The sequence below is a fragment of the Phocoena sinus genome, chromosome 1 (genome assembly GCF_008692025.1).
Source record: "Phocoena sinus isolate mPhoSin1 chromosome 1, mPhoSin1.pri, whole genome shotgun sequence".
Classification (NCBI taxonomy): domain Eukaryota; kingdom Metazoa; phylum Chordata; class Mammalia; order Artiodactyla; family Phocoenidae; genus Phocoena; species Phocoena sinus.
The window spans coordinates 128,128,168-128,152,656 of NC_045763.1; the positions used below are offsets into that span (position 1 = coordinate 128,128,168).

Consider the following 24,489-nt stretch of genomic DNA (forward strand, 5'->3'; position numbering starts at 1 on the left):
AGCATGGCCAAGCGAGTTGCAACTGTAGGAGCTGGGGTCAGTGGCCTGGCCTCCATCAAGCGCTGTCGGGAAGAAGGACTAGAGCCCACCTGCTTCGAGAGGAGCGACGACCTTGGGGGGCTGTGGAGATTCACCGTAAGTGGGGCTTCGACAGCTTTGTTGTGTGTCCGTTGGAAAAGGGCTGGACTGGTGCAAAAAGAGATTGAATTTCTTCCACAAGGGCTGGCGCCCATAGGCGCCAGAACATCTGCTGAACAGGAGGACAGAAAGGGCCATTGAAAATGATTTTAAAAAATAAGCAGGGAATAGCCTGAATTTGGGTGGGAGGTGCATCAGCCACCTTGCAAACTTCATCCGGGGCCAAGAGGAATAAAGATGCCTATGAAGGGTAGAAGAAGATGGAGTGGCTGGGACAAGCCAGGAAAACTCAAGACAAGCAGGGCAGGAGCAGAACCTGGGGGTCAGAAGCAAGAGACTTGAGTGTTGGGGGCAATGGTATAAACACAGCACAGGAATTTCTGCCTCTGCCTGAAAGACTGAGCTGCTTATACATGCTTCTTTTTCCAGCTCTGCTCTATCTGAAGTAAAGCGACACAAGACTCAGTGTAGGATGAGTCCTATACTCAAGGTCTTGTTGTCCAGGCAATTCCAATCCATGTCAAGAACAATCAGAAGTGAAGGATGTGAGGAGTCTGGAGACTTTTTTGTTGCCTGAGCAAAAAAAATAATAATATTCTCAGGACTACAGTATGCATTGGAGAGGGAAAAGGGGTGAGGTAGGAGGAAAGGCAACTATAAAGACCACCCTTGACTGGCCTGGGGTCCAGGGAAACCACAGGGGCCCTGCTGGAGGCCACTGAAACCCTGTGAGCTCCAAGGCTCAGTCAGGGAGTCATTTGCATCAGATCTCCCCAAACCTCCTATTTTCCCTTCTTCTCAGGAGAGCAGGAACATATCCTGTGAGCTTTAAATGTGCTAAGGAGAAAGCAGTCAGGAAGAATGAAAAGGAGCAAGGTGTCAGATATCCTGGCCTCAGAGTCCTAAGAGACTGAGAGAAAGCAACACTTAGCATTCCCTTATTATAGAAGGGTAGAACTTGGAACAGGAATAAAGTAATTATTTTCTAAGTCAGTGAGCAAAGCTCCAGAGAGGCCAAGGTTCCTAGTTCAGTCCCAGCATAGACCAGCTTAGCTCACATAAAGAAGAACTGCGTATCTTGAAATGTGTCCAACCACCAAATGTGACCGTCAATGCACAGAGTCCTCCCCAAGGGGCCTAGGGAAAAGAGAACATCTGTTCCCATGATTCAAACCACATACATTCCGAAAGGGGAGCAGAAACCTGACACAAATGCCATAACTCTAGCCTCTCATGCCCATTGAAAACATTGCTAATCAAACACTATACCCTTCCCCTAATGAGCCTCAGAATCCTTCTTAACACAGTATTCCAGATAAGTACTACTACTCCATTGGGGTTGAGGGTTAGCTTCCAGGATAAAACTGCCAGAGTAGAGTTACTTGGTTAAAGTAATCTCAATCAAAGCAAAAAGTAAGCCCAGAGACCTTGGCATACCAGACAAAAATGCTCCTAATATAAATCACAGATACCCAATTATTAACACACACACACACACACAAAAACTATTAATGTAAGAATCAAGAGAAATGAGTTCTAGATACAGCTGTGCCCAACTGGCTGTGTGATTGGGCAGGTCAAACACCTATGCACAAAGAGCTGTGACGGACACAAAAATGAGAAACAGTCATCCTGCCTCAGGGAGCTGTCAGTCTGATGGGAAAAGGGCAGGATCTTGTAAGTCAGAAACGATGCTATGGGTATTTAAATGAGGTCAGGATTACATTCACTTGAGGGAAGCCAAGAAAGGCTTCATGGAGGAGATGGTGTGTGGTGGACTTTGAAGGATTTCAACAGGCAAATGAGATTGAGTGGGAGATGCCAGGGAAGAAACCGTAAAGAAAAAGTACTGGGCATGCTTGGAAAATAAAAAGAGCTTATTGGTGTGTGTGGTGCTTGTAAGAGAAATAATGAAAGGGGAGGACAGTGGCTGAATGTTTGGGCAAGGGATTCGTACTCAATTTAGAAAGCAATGGATGATGAGCAGAGTTAAGATGTCTTTCTGTTGTTGTGTTTGTTTTGTTTGCATGATAGGAAGACCCATATATGTTTACAGGTAAAGAGAAAATATCTGGATGATAGGAAATGATTGAATATGTAAGCCCAAATTGAGACAAGATCCTGGCAAAAAAAGGAAGAAGTGGAATTGCAGGCCCAAGTGGAAGGATTTGCCTCGGAAAAGTGGAGAGGCACACTTTTCTCAGAGACAGAAGGGGAAGGAAAAAGAAAAATAGAGGCCCTTGTGAGGCACGTGATAGGACATCAAAAGGATGAGAAAGAGGGTGACCCAGCAGTAGCCTAAGTAAAATGGTACCCAGTTAACAACTTGTTTCAGTCCCCATTACCTCATCTGTAAAGTAAGAACGCAGAGTTAGTTTAAAAAATAGATAAGAGCTAAATTACTAGGTCCTGGGAGGTAGGGAAAACCATCGCCACCTTCATTCAGCAGCCCTCTCTTGACACAGCAGCCTCTTTAAGGTACCTCTGTACTACCTTGAGATTCCTCTAAAGCCTGACTGAAAATCTCTAAACTAAGTGACCTTAAAGGGGACTTCCAGATCTAAAATGCTATGACTCTCCTGGGTCTTTCTAGAGACATCCCTTCCGCCTTCTACCCCAGCAGATACACACACACAAACACACACACATGCACGCATGCACACACACACCATGAAAGACTGTTAGAGGTTCTTTGCAATCAAAGTAAGTGGCCCATTCAAAACCTGCAGAATTACAGAGTCTGCTCGGGCAAGGGCTGTGCTTACCAGAAAATGTACAAGGGGGATCCTTAGTGCCTGTCCTGGGTGAAAGGGGCCATCATGCAAAAATAGACAGGCAAACTGCAGAAACCCAATAAAACATATACAGAGAAGGTTTCCATTTACAAATAGAGAGATTCCCCCAACATTACAGAGATTATAAACTACTGCACTTAATTCGATACTCACACGGGCATAACTCTGGCCTCTTCCAGACCACAGTCTTAAAATGAGAGGAAGCAGACAAAGGTTGCAATGGAAAAGAAAGTCCATCCTTCATTGGGGCGGGGGAGGGGTTGGCATCGTTTAAAAAGAAAAGAGATACATTGATAAAGAACCCACCTGTGACCACCAACTCAAGTGGCAGCAGGAAGTTAAGTGTGGAACATCTGTTCCACAACCAACTCTCTCAGGCTCTTGAGAGGAAAGGGAGGCTTAGAACAAACAGTAATGATATTGGCTGATTATCTCGATTGTAGAGGAATACTTGAAGAAATAAAATGTCAGGAATTGTTCTGTCACTCATAACTAATATTACTCTTAGAGAATTTTAGTATAGGAAGGAGCCTTGAGAAATAGCCTTAATGTAGAACCACACTGACATCCTCTAGAAGTAATTATACTACGCTGATAGAAACACATTCTGCTTCACCCATCACATCTCTGTAACAATAACCCTCCCTGGAATGACGTGCTTCCTTACGCGCATCGAGGTCTTTTCTTCTGCACATGTAACCTTTCACTTATTCCACATTTATTGAGCACCTACTATGCGCCTCATGCACCACATATTTTTAGATTCAGTGAGGGCAATGATGAAGTGTAATACTTCACACCCTTAAATCACTAAGGAATTCTTCTTCAGCTATTTCTTCTTTAGGCACGTTAAGCCTGATTCTTACAGGGGCTGAAATGATTTGTTAATTGGGTACCATTTTACTTCTTCTTAAAAGTCTTATTTCTAAAAGTTCAGTAATCTTAGTAGGTTTCCTTTTATTCATATATTAAACAAACATTTATTGAATTCATATTTTCTTGGAGGGGATACACCTGACAGGCCCCTAACCTCTTGGGGGTTCCTCAAATCTCCTCTGAGGTTTCCACAGTTCCCCTGTGCTGTAGATCTGAAAACAGATCTACAGACTCTGGACAGATTGTAGACAGTCTGACTCTCCATAGGGAGAGGAAGTGACAAAGTAAAATGTGTTCCGGCTGTTCAAAGGAGAAGAAAAGAAGGAAGTAATTGTTCTTAAGAACAAGAGCTGAACTTCCCTGGTGGCACAGTGGCTAAGAATCCACCTGCCAATGCAGGGGACATGGGTTCGAGCCCTGGTCCAGGAAGATCCCACATGCCACGGAGCAACAAAGCCCGTGCGCCACAACTACTAAGCCCTGCGTGCTGCAACTACTGAAGCCCACGTGCCTAGAGCCCGGGCTCCACAACAAGGGAAGCCACCACAATGAGAAGCCCATGCACCGCGATGAAAAGTAGCCCCCACTCGCCACAACTAGAGAAAGCCTGCACACAGCAACGAAGACCCAACGCAGCCAAAAAAAAAAGAACAAGAGCTGTGAATGTAGTGCATTGAGAGAATGTCTCTATGTATCTATATAGGAGTGACTTTTATTATCATTTTATATCTATTTTTTAAATGAGAAAGGAGAAACCTCTGACCTGACAAAGGTTTCTTCCCGTTGCCTATAATCCTCTCTGGAGGACACAAAGCTTGAGAAAGTAAATTTCCACGGTAATTTTAGAAGAAGAATATTACAAATAACAGTTAACATTTTTTGAGAGCTTACCAGGCACTATTCTAAATGCATTAGAACTATCATTTCATTTTATCCTAGGGGTTATGTAGTATTGTTATTCCTATTTATAGAAGAGGGAACTGAGACACAGAGAGGTTAAGAAAATTCCCAAGGTCACCCAGCTAAAAATGTAGAGCTTGAATATGAACCCAGGCTGTCTGACTCCGTGGTCTGTGCTGACAAGAACTATACTCCATGCATTTCCAGAGTCTGTGCCACAGCTCAGGAATAAAGGCAGGCAAATCCTGGACTGTCCATGGAATCCCATGAAGTATTCTAGTGAATATGACGTCTTTCCCATTGTATTGCAGGACCAAGTGGACCAGGAAGCCAGAAAACCCTCCATTCTTGCCTTTATTATTTTTCCCCTGTGTATAATCCATCTCCCTTCCCCTCTCATTCAGTTTTACCTTCAAGACAAAAACCTTTCCCCTAAGTGCCCCCATCAATTCTCAGGAAAAATGTGCTTCCACATGCAGACTGCCACAGAGAGGGTAATTGGCACACACACAGAGACAATGACAAGAGTGCCTGCAGCCGGGGGTCCCAGCAGGGCCTGAGAATCACTGGGGCAGTTTGTTCACTGAGGCAAACACTGGAGGGGAGGGCTTAGGACCTGCAAACCCCATTCAGGAGTGGCACGGACTCGTACCCTCTGTATATATCTGAAACACTCCAGACCTTGTATTTTACCAGGAGAAACAATCAGTGGGAGGAAAGAGAGACAGAGCAAAGTGCTGTTGGATTCCATCCTAAAGGCCAGGTTTCCATACTAAGTTACAGTTTCTCCTCAGCTGGCATCTGTGATACATTACTTCACATTAGGCTTCAGTGTTTCCTGGAAGGTTTTCTTCTTCCTGCCTTTACAATTATTTTCCAAAATTTTGCACAGCAGAGTTGTTGTTTTCTTTCTTTTCTATTTTTGTTTGTGGGTTCATTTGTTTTAAGGTCCCCATGGTTCCCTGACTTATCCAATTCCAATGAGTCTCTACTACTCTTTGATTTTTAAACATGCCATTATAAAATGTTTTAAATTTTTTTGAACTACTTTTATGGAAATCTTTACAACATGATATTATGCACATCTCTACCCCCCTTCTAACAGTATGTATTCCAAATTTAGCCTTTTATTGTTGTTAACTAGAAATTGGTGCTTTTAACAAAGTATTATTTACAATGTGATGCTCTCAGATGCCAGAGAAAAGTGAGGGAGCTTTGGTCATACACAAACTGACCGGAGAATGTTTATAACTGATGTTTTTCTCCTTTTACTATAGTTTCTTCCCCTTCTGTTTGCTCTCAACTTCTCAATATTACAGCTCTTTAGAGCTATTCCCATTCTCTTTTTCCTATAACCCAGAGGAAACTTGATCACTTTTAACTACACCAAACCAGCACTAAATTTAGTTCTAATACCTGGCTTCAAGTTTAAGGATGTTCTAAATCTGTGTTGTCCAATAAGGCAGCCACCAGCCACATGTAACTGTGGAATGCAGTTGATATGACTAAGGAACTGAATTTTTTATTTAATTTAGTTTTAATTCATTTTAATTTTAAAACCAATACTCAATTCAGTTATTGGAGAATTTTTAAGTGTATTTGTTAACAATTTGGGTATGTAAATCCACTTTTTCAAGTGAAAATTTAGCATTTGGATTCAGATGTGTAAAATATATACTAGATTTAGAAGACTTAATATAAGAAAAAAGTTTTAATACGTCATTAATAATTTTTATATTGATTACACGTTGAAACTATAAAATTTTGGATATATTGAGTAAAATAAAATACACCATTAAAACTAATTTCATCTGTTCCTTTTTACCTTTTTTAATGTGGCTATTGGAAATTTTTAAAGTGCATGTGTGGCCTGCATCACATTCCTATCGGCAAGACAGCTCTAAAGTCTTGTTATTCAAAGCGTGGTCCATGACCCAGCAGCATCTGCATGGGAGCTTGTGAGAAATACAGAATCTCAGGCTCACCCAGACCTACTAAGTCAGCATCTACATGTTAATAAGATTCTCCGAGCAATTCTTAACAAGATTTAGAAGGACAAATCTAGAGAGCTGTGCTTCTCAAACTGTGGAGAAGAATCAGGTTTGTTTTAATTTCCAAGAAATTAGACAATCATATTTGTAAAATATAATAAAATGAACTATTAGAAAGGTGAAAATGAAACAAAGAAAAATTTCAAAACATAAATTTAAACTTCTTTGAAAGTGTGCACAAGGCAATTACTATAGAGAATCACTATTACACTCGTAGCTTTTTGCTAAACAAAACCATATGTGTGAAATATCAGTTCTCCATATTAAACACCTGTAGGCACACTTTCACTACACATTGTACATATTAATACTTAAGGTTTATAATGTGATAATTAAGCTTGCTTCTTGTTTGTCATTTTATCTAATCTGGGCTGGATGGATAAGAGCACTCCTCCCAAGAGATAACATATATCTAAACTGTTTCTAAATTTTGCTTAACAACACACATAGTAGAGAAATGAGGCTCACAGAATATGAGAATGGAATGGAAGAAAAGATTTTAAAGAAACCTCAGCAAGCTCAGGTATTCATTTTTTTAACTGCTATCCAAAATGAAGCAAGTAATGCTGTATTTTTAAAATTTAACTTCAGTCCTTTATCAGTAGTCAGTTCTGATCATTTATTCTGTAAAATTATAAGCGAATATCAATTATCTTTCAATGAAAGAAAATAATTATAGCTTTTATGCACTTTTGGAAAACAGTTTTCAAACTAACCTTAAAATGTTACACATTGGGGACTTCCCTGGTGGTGCAGTGGTTAAGAATCCGCCTGCCAATGCAGGGGACATGGGTTTGAGCCCTGGTCTGTAAGATCCCACGTGCCACGGAGCAACTAAGCCCATGTATCACAACTGCTGACCCTGTGCTCTAGAGCCCACGAGCCACAACTACTGAGCCCGTGTGCCACAACTACTGAAGCCCATGCACCTAGAGCCCGTGTTCTGCAACAAAAGAAACCACCACAATGAGAAGCCCACTCACCGCAACTAGAGAAAGGCCACATGCAGCAACGAAGACCCACACAGCCAAAAATAAATAAATAAATAATTTTTTTTAATTAATTTTTTTAAAAAGTCGTACACTGTAATGTAGTCTTACCCGCATTACTAGTACTCAGTTCAAATCCCACACAACTCATCACATGACTTAGACAAAACCAAGACTGATCTATGTCCCGTTTATCACGAAGGAGTCCACATGCCTGGATACTGAGCAATGTCAAATTACAGCTATAAAAGTTTCTAGATGCTTACTCTCACCTTCTGTACTTATATTGTCATAGACTGGTAGTAAAAAGTTCATATTTGTCTGGCTCTGCTGACTACATCTTTGCTTTTTTTTTTTTTTAATTTGGTTGTGCTGGGTCTTAGTTGAGACATGTGAACTCTTAGTTGTAGTTGTGGCATGTATGTGGGGTCTAGTTCCCTGACCAGGGATCAAACAGAGGCCCCCTGCATGGGGAGCTCAGAGTCTTAACCACTGCGCCACCAGGGAAGTCCCTACATCTTTGAGTAGCACTGCTTTAGATCTTCCTACAGAATGAAAGATCAGGATTTAAATAGTCATCTTTCTCAGAAGCCATTTAGATTCCAGTTTTCTAGATTTATTCTGGATAAATGGGACTGTCAGATGTGGAGTCACAAATAAGAAAGATAAGGTGAACTCATCAGTTGATGAGATCGGTATCAATTCAAACTACAAAGGTATGTTTATAATATTATTTTGTTATCACTACATATTTCATGCAGATCTAGACTCAAACCTTTTGAGGGAACAAAGTCCTCTCCATATGTGAGGTTTAAGTTCACGTTTCTACTTGTTCACACAAATAAAATAATTTTTGTTTCACAGGAAGAAAGAACTATACATATACAAGATGGTAAACAATATTAAAATACTAAGGACTTTCCCAATGAAATTAGAACAATTCTTTATAATACATCTAAAAGACAGAGGCAATGTACATACCTAAATGAATAACTAAAACTGCCCACTATTCAACCTTGTAGTAGTTGTCTGAGATGTTGCTATTTGCTAGTTACCCAAGTCAAAACTGGAGTGGGAAATTGTTTAGTGTTTTGCCATGCTCACAGTTGTCCAATCTGGAAACCTTTGACCTGCTTCCTCTCCCAAACCTTAAATCCAAACAATTTCACAATCCTATGCATTCTACCTTTCTGCTACCTAACAAATCCCATCTCTCTCAGTTTCAACTGCCACTGCCTTTGCTCAGGCTCTCATTGGCAATCGCACGGATTTGTGTTTCAGGTTCTTAACTAGCCTCATTTCCTTCCTTTCCAGATCCCTCTAAGTTATCGTTTGTAGAACCAGAATTATCTTTTCAAAATTTAATATGAATCACTTCCATGAATTTCTATGAAATTCAAATTCCTTAACTTCAGATACAAAATCCTTCATAATCTGAACCCCCTTTCTCCATAATCCTTTCAACAATACCTCATGAAACCAAAGCAATCGTTCATCATCTAGATACTACTTCCTGGCTCTGGTGTATTTCCATATTCTCCTGTATTTTGCAGTGATGCTGTGTGAATCCGGACAGGTGAGTTTATCCCAGGTTTGTTAGCATGTAATAAATGAAATTGTAATTCTGATTATGATATTCATAGTGGGGTCCAATATTCATCATCTTTCAAGTAAGGATAGCAAATTCCATTAGAAAGCAGGTAGTATATGTAAATTGTATGGTTCAACGTCTAAAAATTAACATCCACTTCATGTGTGTGCATGCACATGCACACATGCATACACACTCATGTGCATGCACTGTTTGTACAGGAACATGTTGAAGAAGGCAGAGCCAGCCTCTACAAGTCTGTGGTTTCCAACAGCTGCAAGGAGATGTCTTGTTACCCAGACTTTCCATTCCCAGAAAATTATCCAAACTATGTGCCAAATTCTGTATTCCTGGAATATCTCAAAATGTATGCAAACCAGTTCAACCTTCTGAAATGCATTCAATTCAAGGTAAGAAAGGCACAAAACATCAGTTAGTAGTCAGGAAGTGTTTCCTACCTATTTTCTATTATCTCTCTCTACCCTAGGTTCTGTAGATCAGATAATGAACTGGCAAGATTGCTGACACCAGGCTGGATTCCTTTTCCCCTTTTACTTACAATCACCCTAAGTAAATCTGGAGATGCTTTGTCTAAGGATTCGTATGTATAAACTTTTAGTTTGCAATGCTTACAACCAAGTATCCAAATGGACCTTAAAATTGTCAAACCAGATTTTCAGTTTGGGCCAAATGCCTATACACAGGGACATTGAGAACTTCCTGTCAGCTCCTGGGTACTCTCTTTTTACTATCCCTTTATATGAATGGATGGGTGCACTGGCCTATACACAAAAGAATGTCACTATTTGAAGGAAATCTTTTCTAGGTATCTTAGGGAATAGAAAAATCTTTGATATTTTCTCATTGGCCATACCCACCTCCCTTCCCATTTCAGAGGACAGAGACAGGAGGTAGATAGAAGGACAAAGGCAAAAAAATATATCCTCTTTCTCCTCTTTCTTTCTTCCTTTTTTCCTTCCTCTGCAAGAAACACATGAAAATCCATGTGTTTCCCTTCTATTACCCTCCCTATCAGAGATGGGGATAGTAAGGAATTCTTGGAGAATTACACAGAGAAAGTAACATGAATGGAAAGATTGACCAAAACAAGTACCATATAAGATTCACATTCACAACCTTAAAAGTACTCCTGATCAAAATGAAGTCACTATCTCGAAGAGATATCTGCACCTCCATGTTTATTACAGCATTATTTACAATGGCCAAGCCATGGAAACAACTGATGGATAAATGGATAAAGAAAATGTGATAGATGATGGATAGATAGATAGATAGGACAATGGAATATTATTCAGCCATGGTAAATAAAGAAGAAAATCCTGTCTCTTGCAAACACATGGATGAACCTTGAGGGCATTATGCTAAGTGGAATAAGTCAGACAGAGAAAGACAAATTCTGTATGATCTCACTTATATGTAGAATCAAAAAAAAAAAACCAAACAAACTCATAGAAACAGAGAACAGATTGATGGCTGCCCGAAGTAGATGGAGGATGGCGAAGGGAAATGGGTGAAGGTAGTCAAAAGTAATAGACTTCCAGTTATAAGATAAATGAATTCTGGGGATGTAATATACACTATAGTAACTATAGTTAACAGTACTGTATTGTATATTTGAAAGTTGCTAAGAGAGTAGATCTTAAACGTTCTTATCACAAAAAATAAAATGATAACTATGTGGAGTGATGAATGTTAACTGAACTTATTGTGGTAATCATTTTACAATATACACATATGTCAAATCATTAGGTTGTACACTTTAAACTTATATGGTGTTATATGTCAGTTATATCTCAATAAAACTGGAGAAAAATAAAAGTACTCCAGTTGTCCAAAGAATATTTCACCCCACTTCCTTATTTTCCAAGGGACAGAATAAAAATAAAACACTACCATAATCAATGGATATAGTCCACAAAAAATATATTTAATGCATCAGAATTTCTGAATCTGAAGCATTTCCTTTACTACCTGTTTCCCAAGCCTGTTTTAAAATAACTTTAAAAAACTAGATGTTCACCAGTCTTAAGAAAGTACACACAAGCAGCTGTCTGTAAGAGGTTTTGTTTTTCCTTCCTCTTTATACATTCCAAATTTTCAATGATGAACACATTATTTTCAAGATAAAAATAAATTTATTTTGAAAGATTTTTTAATTAACTGAAAGTTTATATTTTAAAAAGACAATTGCTAATACAAATGTAGAACCCAAGAAGCACTTCAAATATTATAAACGAGACAGTGAACCATTAGGAGGGACTTGAGAAGTCTGTCTTCTTTGAAAACTGAAGAGGAAAGCAAGGCAGCAAAGTCTCTTGGTCAGTGGCTCATTTATGCTTTTAAACTTGACTTGTAAATTTCTTTTATATATTTTCTGAATCAGAATCTAGTACCCATGGATATACACGTACTCCATGAGAACAAAAATAGACCACAGTTGACCCTGGAGCAACACGGGGGTTTAGAGGCGCCAACTCTGTACAGTGGAAAATTCCCATTTCCTCCATTTCCCAGGTGCCTCTGTATCCACAGTTCCACATCCACAGATTCAACCAATTACAAATCCTGTTGTATTGTAATATTTACTATTTTTTAAAATCTACATATAAGTGGACCTCCGCAGTTCAAACCCATATTGTTCAAGAATCAACTGTATTTGAAATTTAGACAACTCCCAACAAATTCAGCCATAAAGTTAGCACTTTTCAGTAGTTCTCTAGATCTGGGAAAACTTCAACATCATAGTCTATAAGACCTTTCATAAACTAAGATACTTGGGACCAAATTTATATTTTCAATTATATATTCAATATTATCCATGTTTCTATTAAAGGAGCTGTTGTAAAGGAACTGTTGTGTATGAGAACTATACATAACAGAAAAATAATTTTTAAAACATAGAAAGACCTAAGTCATAATCTTGGTTCTATCACTCACTGTGAGAATTTGAGGAAATCACTTAAAAATTCTGGACCACACCACCTCTTAAATACCCCTCTACAACTCAAAGCTTAGAATACTTCCATCTGGGAAATTATGATCAATCTGATAGTCCAATTTGATTTCTAGGGTTATGCTTACTAATTATGTTTCATCTGTTCTCTAGAACACTTGAAATGTCAATTGGCACGTCAGCCAGCGGCCCTTACTGGAACCTTGAAAACTATTAACCATGTCTATGATTCTTTTTTCAGACTAAAGTCTCCAGTGTAACAAAACGCCCAGATTTTTCTGTTACCGGCCAATGGGAGGTAGTCACTCTGCATGAAGGGAAGCAAGAGTCAGCCATCTTTGACGCTGTCATGGTCTGCACTAGTTTTCTTACTAACCCATATTTGCCACTGGACTCCTTTCCAGGTATACGCTTTTCTGCAACTGACCTTAGTTTGTCTCATGGGAGCCATCCTTACACTGGATTGGTCTGGAAATAAATTCCTATTGATTCCTCCATTAAACAGTTAAGTTGTGAGGTAAGAGGGTTTCTTCCCTAACCAGCACTATCTGGCCAGTTTTTGGCTTTCATCTGTTTCAAACAACTTATGAGTACCAAAGAGCAGGATGAATAACTACTAAGCAGTTTTATGCTTCACTAAAGTTCAATGTCCCTCCCTAAGTGACTGGCAGCACTCAGAAAGTCTTCTAAGACTTGGGAGGCCTAGACAAGTTGTGAGCCTCAGCAGTGGTGCATTGACAAAGATGAGTGTAGAGGCCGCAGAGATCAATCAGTGAATAAAGGAAAAAGTAACTTAATTTTTGTTTGTTTCTATGAGTCATAGCAATTACCTAGATCAGAGGTTTACGGCACTGGATTAATAGTCAGTAGGGGCATGAGCCTTAGAAGGCAAGTTAAGACATCTTTATGTCTCAGTTTCTTTATCTGGCTTTTGTAACATGATTCATGGTAATCTATGTCAAATTTCTATTGGATTACAACTCAGAGGGAATAGAAAAGTCAATGGTTTGGTTTATTTCATCTGCAGTAAAGGATTCAAAAAGTTAAAACTTTAGGAAATTTTTCTCTGAATCATCTAAATATGACTTGTGGTGACCCCAAGGCTTGGTTCACAGTTAACCCACGTACCTCTGATGATCCTTTGTCTGCCCCCAGAGGTTACTCAAGTCAGGTCAAGTTAAAATAAAGCATGTCCTGAAAACTGCCATAGACTATAATCATTGAATTGGAATGCAGTTCAGTCTTCTTCCTGGTGCAGAAAACTCTTCACCGTCCCTGAGAAAGACTCAACAGCCTCTTTTTGAACACATTCAACAGTGAACTCTTACCACCTGACCCTTTTCTTGCCTACAGAGAAAAATCCCTGAGCAGGCAAGGTACTCCAGACTCCCAGGAAGGAGTACCTGGTACAGGATCACGCCAAGAATCCGGAAACTTTCATGACATAGAGAGTACACCGCATTCATTCGGCACCTACTGTATATTGCACAAGATGCTAAGAATACAGAGGCGGATAAGACAACACATAGCCTGCATGAAAAGAATGAAAAGGGTTTTATAGGAGTCCAGTGAAGGAATCACATCTACATATGACCTGGAGTGATAGCAATACTCATTTTACAACAAACTCATGTACCTCCAATGATCCTGGGTCTGTCCCCCAGATGTTACTCAAGTCAGGTCAGATTAGGATAAAACATACCTTGAAAGCAATGGAGTCAATGTACTCAGTTTAAATAGGATGAGCTTGGGACCCTGGAGGTATACATTCTAGGCTATACAATTAACAAGCTATATAATCTTGGGCTTTCCACTTAACCTTTCTAAGCCTCGGTTTTCTTTCCTAGAAACTGAGGGGTTTGGACCACATTACCCAATAGCATACATCACAAATCAAGCAAAAAGAACTCTACAGTACTTGCCGTCCTTCTCGATATCCATCTTACCAGCCACTAGCAATTGCTCACTTAAAATCCGTGGCTAAATTATTGTTAAGGAGCCTTTGAGCACTAAAATTTCATGACTTTAGACTTGAAATGGAGTCCTCCAAATCTCACCATCTCCCTCTCTGCCCCACAGCAGACTTGCTTGGTCTGTACATACTCCCTAGGGTAGTTGTTAACCATTACAAAAATTAAATTCATTTAAGTTATTCGAAAGTACATGTCATGAGTTCTGGAGGCAATTCCATAAAAGGTGTTCCAAAATGTCTTAGTAAAAATAATAGGTATTACAGCTGGAATAAATATATAACTTCCCAAGGTAACTAATTTTATTAATTCAGATACCATATACATTCAGCTGTGTTTACTAACACAACCACTTCACCTAATAAAAGTTCTTGCTCTGTTCTCCTGTACTATAAGTGGGGAAAGTATTAGCCTGGTAGAAGACTCAGCTACAGAGTCTCATTTTTGTCCATTTGTGGTCCAAAACAGCCTGATCCAGTGAGAATCTAAGATAATCTAACATTCAGGGATAATTCTATTATTCTCATTAAACTTGTCCGGCTCTCCCTTCCTGGCAGTTCTTGGATCCAGATTGGGTCCCTGTGCTGAGTTAATATTTAAACTTGGTTGCGTCATTGTTAAATTCTAAATGATCTAGATTGTGGTTGGGTTCTAACTGAGATTCATGTTAGATTTCTAATGATTTAAGATGAAGTAAAGAGCTACTAGGCCTTGGTAAGGCTATGTGCCACAGCATCCATACTCACCCCCTGAGAATCTAGATGTCTTATCACATTTTCTTAAAAGAAAAAAAAAAGTTTCTTTGTACAAGACATATTACTTTTGATTGTGTTACACAACCTTGAGTATTTTCCAAAACTCTCCAAACATCTGATGTTTCAATGAGATTTGGCATCAACTGTTTGAGATATCTAGCTGGAACAGCAGCTCTAATCCCAGTGTAACTAACAGAATCCCTTTTTCTCTGAGCCAACTCTGGCTGACTCAGCAAACCCAGCTTGAGTTACTGTCAGTCACCAAGATGAACCCACAAGGATCTTTTCGAATAGGGACCATATTTTTATTTATTTCCCAGGTCATCTAGCACAGTGACAGGAACATAACAGGTATCCAAGAAAGCTTGCTGAATAGAGTGGAAGCACTGACTCATAGTTCCCTTTAACTTCTCTGCTCTTGCTCCTTGCTTGTGAAAAGTTCTATATAGATCAAATATTAGTAAATAGAATATTTCTGTCCCATTTATTTCTGTCAAACTTTGAAAGGTAATGACTTCTTACACTTTAGCTTAATAAGTCTTTATGCCATGATTTTTTTTTTTAATTAGAGAAAGGTTTATTGCAGGGCAAAGCAAGGATAATGGGCAGCTTATGCTCCAAAACCTTGAACTCCACAATGGTTTGGGGGGAAAATTTTTTTATAGTGCCATGATATTTTAACTTAGTAATCATCTAGTAAGTAAAACTAGAGGCCTATCTAGTGAGATGAAGTACTTCCTTTAAATAAATAATCACCCATTAATTTCTGTACCTTGTATAATTATGTATTCATGTTTCAGATTTTCTTAAAATTGAGTATGCTATGAAAACAACCTAAATCATCTGTCAAAAGGATGTTATTAACTGAATAACATGTATGTTTCATTCACTAGTCTTATAAATTTTCTATTTGACTTCTTTATTTTTCTATAGGTATAAATACTGTTAAAGGCCAGTATTTTCTTAGCTGTATAAACATCCAGATATATTTAGAGACGAGAGTTCTTGTGATTGGAATGGGGAATTCTGGCACAGACATTGCTATGGAGGCCAGCCACGTGGCAAAGAAGGTATCATTCTTGATGTTACCTAATGAGGAGCTTTATCTTAAGACACATGCCTCAGGCAAACAGTATTTGACACCATGATAACTGATGAAAGGAAAAAAATTCCTAAAACACACACACACATACACTAAACATATTTTTTTAGGTATTTTTTTCTTGAATGTTCATAAATGTTACTGTGAATTCCAGGTGTCATTTTTCTTCCAAATCCAACTTCTCTGACTTCCTATTTTTGTCATTTTCCCAGTCAAAAAGAGCTACAGGGGACATCTGTTTCTTACTCAGTCCCATAGGTCAGAAAATTCTGGCAATTTTTCTTGCTAAGATCTCCCATTTGCTCCTTCCTTTCCTTATTGATTGCCACCACCCTCATCAGGTCCATACCACCTCCCACTGAGTCTATTGCGTTGTCCTCCTAATAATAATTATGGAAATAGTCAATATTTATTGGGCTTGCTTACTCTGTGCCAAAAATGGCACTAAATACTTCACTGCATTACCTCAACCAATTATCAAAACAAGCCACAAAGTAGGTACTAGTATCCTTGACTACAGATGAAGAAACTGAGACTTAGAGAAGTTAAATAACCCGCCTAAAGGCATACCACCAGCAGGTGGCAGAGCCAGTCCTCAAATCCTAGTCTCTTCCATTCAAAGCCCCAGCTCCTAATTCTACCCTGAGTCCCTGCACTCCTACCCCAGTCCATCCCCCCACACATGACAATCCATCCAGACCCCCCAACCACCAAGAAGCAAATCCTCTGAAAAGACTGCTCTCATTATGACACTCATGTTAAAAAAAACTAACTCCCTCTTACCTAAAAAAATAAAAATTACAATTTGCAGATGTATCAGCCCTGCATTATAGGGGTCTCCATAATCTGGTCCAAATCTTCCATTTTAACTTTATCCCACACTATTTTCCCACATGATCATCAACTGCACGCTGACAGGTCTACTCTGTGCCCTTTCCAGTTCCCAAGTCTCTAATTTCCTCCTTGTTCACACCATACCCCTCCCTTCTGCAGTGCCCTTTTCTCTTTTATTACAATTTAATTTACATTCCCAGATACCTCAACCCAAGACAAAATGATCTCTCGCTAGTATGAATTTATGTAATAATTGTAATTTACACTCCTCGGTCGGCACTTTTAATTCTTAGTATTGCTAATTACCTTTTATGGTATGTATTTTCTTTCCAGCTATGCTATAAACTCATTGAGAGCCACTCAGCCAACAAATCAATATTAGTTGTTGAATTCCACTATACCGAATGTTATGCCAGGCATGGGGGATACACTGGAAAACAGAACAATCAAAAAAGATTCCCTCTATCACAGAGCATATACTCATGGGGAAAACAGATATCAAATAAATAAATATAAATCATTAGATCAATAATTGCAAGAGTAGAAATAGCTCTGAAGAAAAAGAATTGGGAGTGTGTTCCCTTCTAGAATTTTCAGAAAGGAACTCGATTGATTGATTGACTAATTGATTGACTTGAAAAGACAGCAATTTGGTGGAGTTATCCTAAAGGAAGTGAAAGGAGGTTCTGAAGCAAAAATTAACACAGGCCTATCCATGATGACCACCACATGTGGGTAACATATTACTATTTCTATTTCTCTAACCACTGGAAATTTCTTCAATCTGAAAACATGCTTCGGCACACATCATTTCTATATCGACAAAGAAACTCCCCTTGCTTCAGGATATAATTCATATCTACCGAAATGCCATATCCGATTCTGCATCATGACAAAGAGAGGAAGGTGCAGATATGTCTAATGTCAGAACCACTGATGTGCTCATAGTTCTTGCCACCATACTGCTCCATCATGTTATAAGGTCAAACAGATGTATAATAAAAACACTAACACTGGGGCTTCGCTGGTGGCGCAGTGGTTGAGAATCCGCCTGCCGATGCAGGGGACACGGGTTCGTGCCCCGGTCCGGGAAGATCCCACATGCCACAGAGCGGCTGGGCCCGTGAGCCATGGCCGCTGAGCCTGCGCATCCGGAGCCTGTGCTCCGCAACGGGGGAGAGGCCACAACAGTGAGAGGCCCGTGTACCGCAAAAAAACAAACAACAACAAAAAAAAAAACACTAACACTGCAGCTGTGGTCACCCCACAGCTGTGGATGCCCCAGTTTGTTGGGAGAAAAACCACATATTAAATCAGTTGTTTTGTATCTGCAAAGCAACAGATTTTTGACTAATTTTTTTTTTATTTTTGAACAGTTATACAGACAACTCCTTATTGTATAGGTACCAGAACTATTAGCTTAGTGAACATGGTCAGCAGGTAAACTCAAGTAGCCAGATAATCTGTCAAAAGAACAAAAACAAACAAAAAAACCCACCAAAACTAGTTGTATTACTGAATTTTACTGTCAGTTCTAACAATGGTTTGTGTCAAAACCCTTTGCAGGCAACTTTCAATTCCATCCATGCCCTGTTCTCGTTTACAATTATTAGCATACAAAGTTGTTATCACCTGTTCACTGTCTTCTCACATGAGATTCTAAACTCACTACTGCCAACGTCAATACATAATTCACCATGGTGTCTAGCACTGAGCCTGACAGATAAAAAGTGCTCAATAGTATGTTCTAAGGCATTTTAATACCCTAGATATTCAAACCATTATCTCAAAAGAATAACTTTAAGGTGGGGGTTAGAGGAGCAAAAAAATGTCTTGTCAGGGATGTATTTTGAGGGTGGCCGACTTTTCGATGCCTGTCAATTCACAAAACTTCTCGAATCTCTGACAGAGCCAGCCCTGTTCACTGTGTCAAACTGGGTGACCTGTTTGATTGCTTCCAGGTGTTCCTCAGCACCAGGGACCAGTCAGCCAGCCCTCCCTCCTCCTTCCCTTCTTTTCATTCTGGGACTCTCCCCTCCATTAGGGAGGAGGTGCCAGTCTTGGGAGAAGTTACTTCTGTGGGATCATGAATGACCAAGAAGGATGATGGGATATGCTTACCATTTACTAGAGTTACTGAATACCCCTGGGCGTGGGTGATCAGCCAGGTCTTTGACTCAGGCTACCCATGGGACATGGTGCTCGTGATGTGATTTCAGAACATGTTCAGAAATTCTCTCCCAACTCCAGTTGTGAATTGGTTGATAGCAAGAAGGATGAACAGCTGGTTCAATCGTGAAAATTATGGCTTAATACCAGAAGACAGGTAAATATGGAGTGTCTGCTGAGAGCTATTAGGGAGAAGGGGTCTCGATCTTTCCAGTGGCATATCCAAACCAGGCAATAATGTGACAACATGACTGAAGGTGAAGGAAAATTTCATACAAATTACTTAATCATAACAGCTGTTTTTGACTGCTTGGTAAGTGAAATTATGTAATACACAATTGTCAACAGCCCTTTAAAGTAAGTAGTATAATCTCCCTTTCATGGTGGGTATGCTAAGGCTTAGGGAAGTTCAGTCACTTGCCGGAGCTCATTTAGTACTAAGTGGGCTCTGTGACCTTGGCAAGTTACATAAACCTCAGCTGCAGCAATCAAAAGGGAATAATTTGTCTATGACTCTTCTGACAAAAGCAAAACACTTGCCTGTGTCACTGTGTTGGGAAAATTGAATCCTTCCCCATGTCTCTCTAAGGGCAGTGCCTTCTCCTTGTCAAGATGACCTTGGTTTCAGTCTTGTCCTTTCAGTTACAACCTATGACTTATCCCATTAACAAGAACCAACGGTTTTACTTTCTCATTCATTGAAACTGTACAATGACATTCCATTACCAGGGTGGCACCACAGCCTGGAGATCCTGTCTGATCTTCCTCCAGATTCCACTCTGCACCAGCAGGGATCAGGTGGTACCCAAGCCACAAGTGATATGCAGGCAGCCCCCTTCCTACTACATGTACTTCATTCCTCTGGTTCTCTTCATCCTTCTCTCGTATACCTTGCTCTCTCCCTGCATTTTTTCCTTCCTTTTTTATTTCTACCCTCTTCTATTTCTTAACTCCAGGCCTCTTAGGGGTTTAACTCTTTTCACCAGAGCTTTTTCTACCATAAGTTTTAGAATGACAGCCTGAATGGCAGCTATAAAGAATTTTATTTAATCCCATAAACCCTAGAATATATAAAAGGAGCCTGAGGAATTGTAATCTCTTCTCTCTCAGATTTAGCTAATCCTTTATCATTTCCGAAGTTCTAAAATATATACTATTTCATATGTTCTTCGTCCCACCCAATGAACTAAGGATGGCAAATGTTAGTGTCCCTATTTTACAGACGCATAAAAGAAAGCCTACAGGGACCCAATGACTTTCCCAAGCTCTAAGTATAAACATTTGGACACAAGGCCACCCTTACTACCTCCTGCTCCAAAGCTCCTTCCATTTTATCATATTGTCTCTTTCTGTGCATTCACCATAAGCCAAAAATGGCTCGGCTTACTTAAAATCATCTTGCTAAGTGTTTGTTTTGTGATTCCAAAGGCATAGGCAGAAAAAGATAATTCTGCCCTTATTCCTTTTAAACACATGCATGTTTCCCTTGTATAGTTGCTTCCTAGGAGAAGAGAGTTTCCGGCAGTTCTCAGCAGATATAGAAGTCCCCAGTCTCCCTTGTGGTCCTTCAGCATTCAGCTCTCTCTAAAGTGACAGTGATAGCTGAATGCTGAAATTCAATAAGAGAAGCAGGAGCTAGAGAAAGCTCTGGTCGCTTTCTCCTCAAGCTTCTAAACTCTAGTAAATGGTAAGCATATCCCATCATCCTTCTTGGTCATTCATGATCCCACAGAGGTAACTTCTCCCAAGACTGGCACCTCCTGCCTAATGGAGGGGAGAGTCCCAGAATGAGAAGAGGGAAGGAGGAGAGAGGGTTGGCTGACTGGTCCCTGGCAGGTCTCTTCCGCATCCGTGTTTATGTCTAGGACACAACTAAGAGAGCCTGTGCTAAGTAATGAGCTCCCAGGCCATATCATCACTGGGAAAGTGCTCATCAAGCCAAGCGTAAAGGAGGTGAAGGAAAACTCTGTTGTATTTAACAACACCCCAAAGGAAGAGCCCATTGATATCATTGTCTTTGCCACTGGATACACCTTTGCTTTCCCCTTCCTCCATGAGACTATGGTGAAAGTTGAAGATGGCCAAGCATCACTGTACAAGTACATCTTCCCTGCACATCTGCAAAAGCCAACCCTGGCTGTTATTGGCCTCATCAAACCCTTGGGTTCCATGATAACCACAGGGGATATGAAAGCTCGATGGGCTGTTCAGGTCCTGAAAGGCAAGTGCATGAGCAATAACAGGATGTATATGTTCAGTTTGCCATATTATTTTGGATACTGGAAATTTTGAGGCCTTACCCGGGTTCTATCTAAAACAACGCAAAGTCATCTATTGTTCACCAAATTACACTATCACAGTGAATTTGTGTCGTGACCAGCACAAAAGATAAATCATGGATCAAAAAATATCAGCTGTGTCTACCTGTTATTTTGCCTGAATCAACTGGTTCAATTAAAATTAAAAAGTTCAATCAATTGAATGACAAAATCCAGTCAAGCCAGTTGTGAGGGTCTGTCACGTCAAATGAGTAGTGAGATGTTCTGACACTTACCTCTTCAGCTGATGGCTTTATCACCACAGCCATCCACTTAGGCTGCTAGTATTTCTGCCAGAAGAACAGATGACTAGCTGGGTACTAAAAATAAAATATGATCCGTGGTAAAGTATCTTTACCTGCTAAGTAACCACTGAAACCTGAAGTTAAATTGCACTTTTTACTTGTTTTGCTTTACAGGTGTTAATAAATTACCACCATCGAGCGTCATGATAGAGGAAGTTAATGCAAGAAAAAAAAAACAAGCCCAGTGGGTAAGCTAAGTACTATGCATTCTTTTTGAATCATAACGAAAACTGGTAATGCAATAGCAAAGAAAGGTGAGAGTTACACTGGAGAAAAAAGAAGCACCTGAGATTTAGAGAAGAAAAAAAAAAAAAAAAACTAGGCCTGTTTAAGGAGAGAGAAGAGAAAGGGAAATTGAGGTTTTAATGTCCCAGACTATCACTTTAGACCATGGTCATCTAGCACCACGTGGAGTTTAGATTCTAAACCAAAATATAATTAATCCTCATCTACCAGATACTATTTTATACCTTTATCCATAATCAGCAGGCAAGCTGTTGTGTTTATCCACTCTGACACCAGAAAGTTCTGCTCATTCATTCATTTCAAAAAATCTGCGTTCAGCTCTATTGTTTTTATTCAGATGACTACTCTAGTGCAGGAGTCAAAATAGGGCTATGGGCCAAATCTACCGACCATCTATTTTTCTCGTTTACAATTTTAAATCATTGGAAAGAAAATTTTTTGATATTTTGAAATTATATGAAATCCAAATCACGGTGACATAAGTAAAGTATTATTAGAACACAGCCACACTCATTAATTTACAAATTGTCTAAGGCTGCTTTCGCATTACAACAGCAGAGTTGAATAGTTGAGGTAGAGACCCTAATATGGCCCTCAAAGCCTTAAGTATTTACCATCTAGAACCTTTTGCATAATAAGCTTGTTGACACCTTCTCTAGAGGAGAGGTCTCCACTTGTACTCTGCTCTTTGGCTACCACCAAGGGCCAGGGATAATGGAAGGGAGATGGCCAGCGAAGAGGGAGACTTGCCCCTTCCCGACTCCTAATCCTAAAACATCTCTGGTTTTATCTGTTCTACCGTTCATCTGTTTCAGACTTTGATATAAATTTTCACTTAAAAAAAAAAGGGTCTCTGCGGCAGAATAAAAAAGTTTTAAAATCACGGCATTTAAGAAACATCACTTTTCTCATTCATATGTATTTCCAAATTTCAGTGTTGTTCTACCCTTGTCAAAGTGCTAAATACCAAAAGCACTTTAGGGGTCTCTTCTTCATCCTCAACCTGGGATACGACCTGATATCCATTATGGAATTCCAGTACAACATAAATCATTAATTAGAACTATGTGATGTAAAAGCTTCTGTCACATAGGTCAGTCAATGATATTAGGGATTAATACCAGCATTACAGGGAATTCCACCCTACGATTTTTGTGGGTTTTCACATTATACAAATCAAGCAATAATTGAGTTCTAGAAAGATTTAGGAATAGTAAAATCATATAAAATCTTTTTTTCTAGAAATTGCTAATCACTTGACAACAGAACTAAAGTAATATGAGATCCATTATCAGCATTTGGAGCACCATATGTACAGAGTATATTTTCAAGGAATCCACCTTGTATTTAAATAATACTGTAAGACCATTAGACAGCTATGGGCATGGCGGGAAGAATATAGAAGCCAGTCCAAATTTTGTACCATCATTGTTTACTTCTGGCACTTTTACTTGCTCTAAGGTTATCATTATTTAATCTTTTTGTCTTCCCCTTTATCCCAATCTTCCTTTTATAAAGGTTTGGCTTGTGTTACTGCAAAGCTTTACAATCCCATTATATCCCATGCATAGATGAACTCCTGACCTATATCGATGCAAAGCCCAACCTGTTCTCTCTGCTCCTGACAGATCCACGCCTGGCTTTGACCATCTTCTTCGGCCCATGCACACCATACCAGTTCCGTTTGACCGGCTCAGGGAAATGGGAAGGAGCCAGAAATGCTATCATGACCCTGTGGAACCAAACATTCAAGGTCACAAAAACTAGAGTTGTACAAGAATCCCCTTCTCCCTTTGCAAGCTTACTTAAACTCTTCAGCTTTCTAGCTTTGCTTTTGGCCATTTTCCTGATTTTCCTATAAATAAAAGATTACCTAAATGGATTGTCAAATGCACAGCACAGATGGACAGTGCTTTGGTTCCCCCATTGCAACAGCATTGCCTTCACGGCTATAAACCATATCTGAGTAGTGAAGGCCACCCCCTGCCCTTCCCTGGCTGGCTGGAGGGCCACCGCTGGTATTCCTGAGTGTCTCCCAACTCCACCTGCTTCTAATGCTAGAGGAAGATAACCAAGGTTTCTGTGCATTTGAAGGCTGCTGGAAGGTTCAAGTTTCATTTTAGAAGACAGAGTTGTCCCAGACAGCACTCTGAGCATTTAGACCTCTTTTCTATTTTCATAGATCTCAACTAAAACTCCCTATTTCACAAAAGATTTGGTTGTACTAAAATGGTGCTCTTATGATATCAGCTGATTAAAAATAAAAAGAAACAGCCTAGAATTATTTCAAGTGGTCTTTTATTCTCTTTTTAAGAATTGGGGGAAAGAGAGAAGGGGATAAGGAGCCTATTAATAAAGGCCATAAAAGGATGGGAGGGTTCGATGACTTTGTTGGAGTGTTTGTAAAGGAATGTACTTGCCTGGGAGTACTCATTCCCCTAGAATGCACTCTGCAACAAAACAAGGCCTCCAGCTG

At 39.6% G+C, this 24,489-nt stretch overlaps 1 protein-coding gene across 1 annotated transcript; it reads left to right on the forward strand.

The window, feature by feature from the left end:
• On the forward strand, positions 1 to 24,241 carry FMO1 (flavin containing dimethylaniline monoxygenase 1). The gene is given in 10 exon segments (XM_032648683.1): positions 1 to 135; positions 9,562 to 9,750; positions 12,556 to 12,718; positions 15,973 to 16,005; positions 16,008 to 16,035; positions 16,037 to 16,123; positions 19,107 to 19,301; positions 21,010 to 21,365; positions 21,882 to 21,953; positions 23,531 to 24,241. Coding segments are annotated over 10 exon segments (1,599 nt in total). The 5' UTR covers positions 1 to 3; the 3' UTR covers positions 23,875 to 24,241.
• The last annotated feature ends 248 nt before the right edge of the window (positions 24,242 to 24,489 follow it).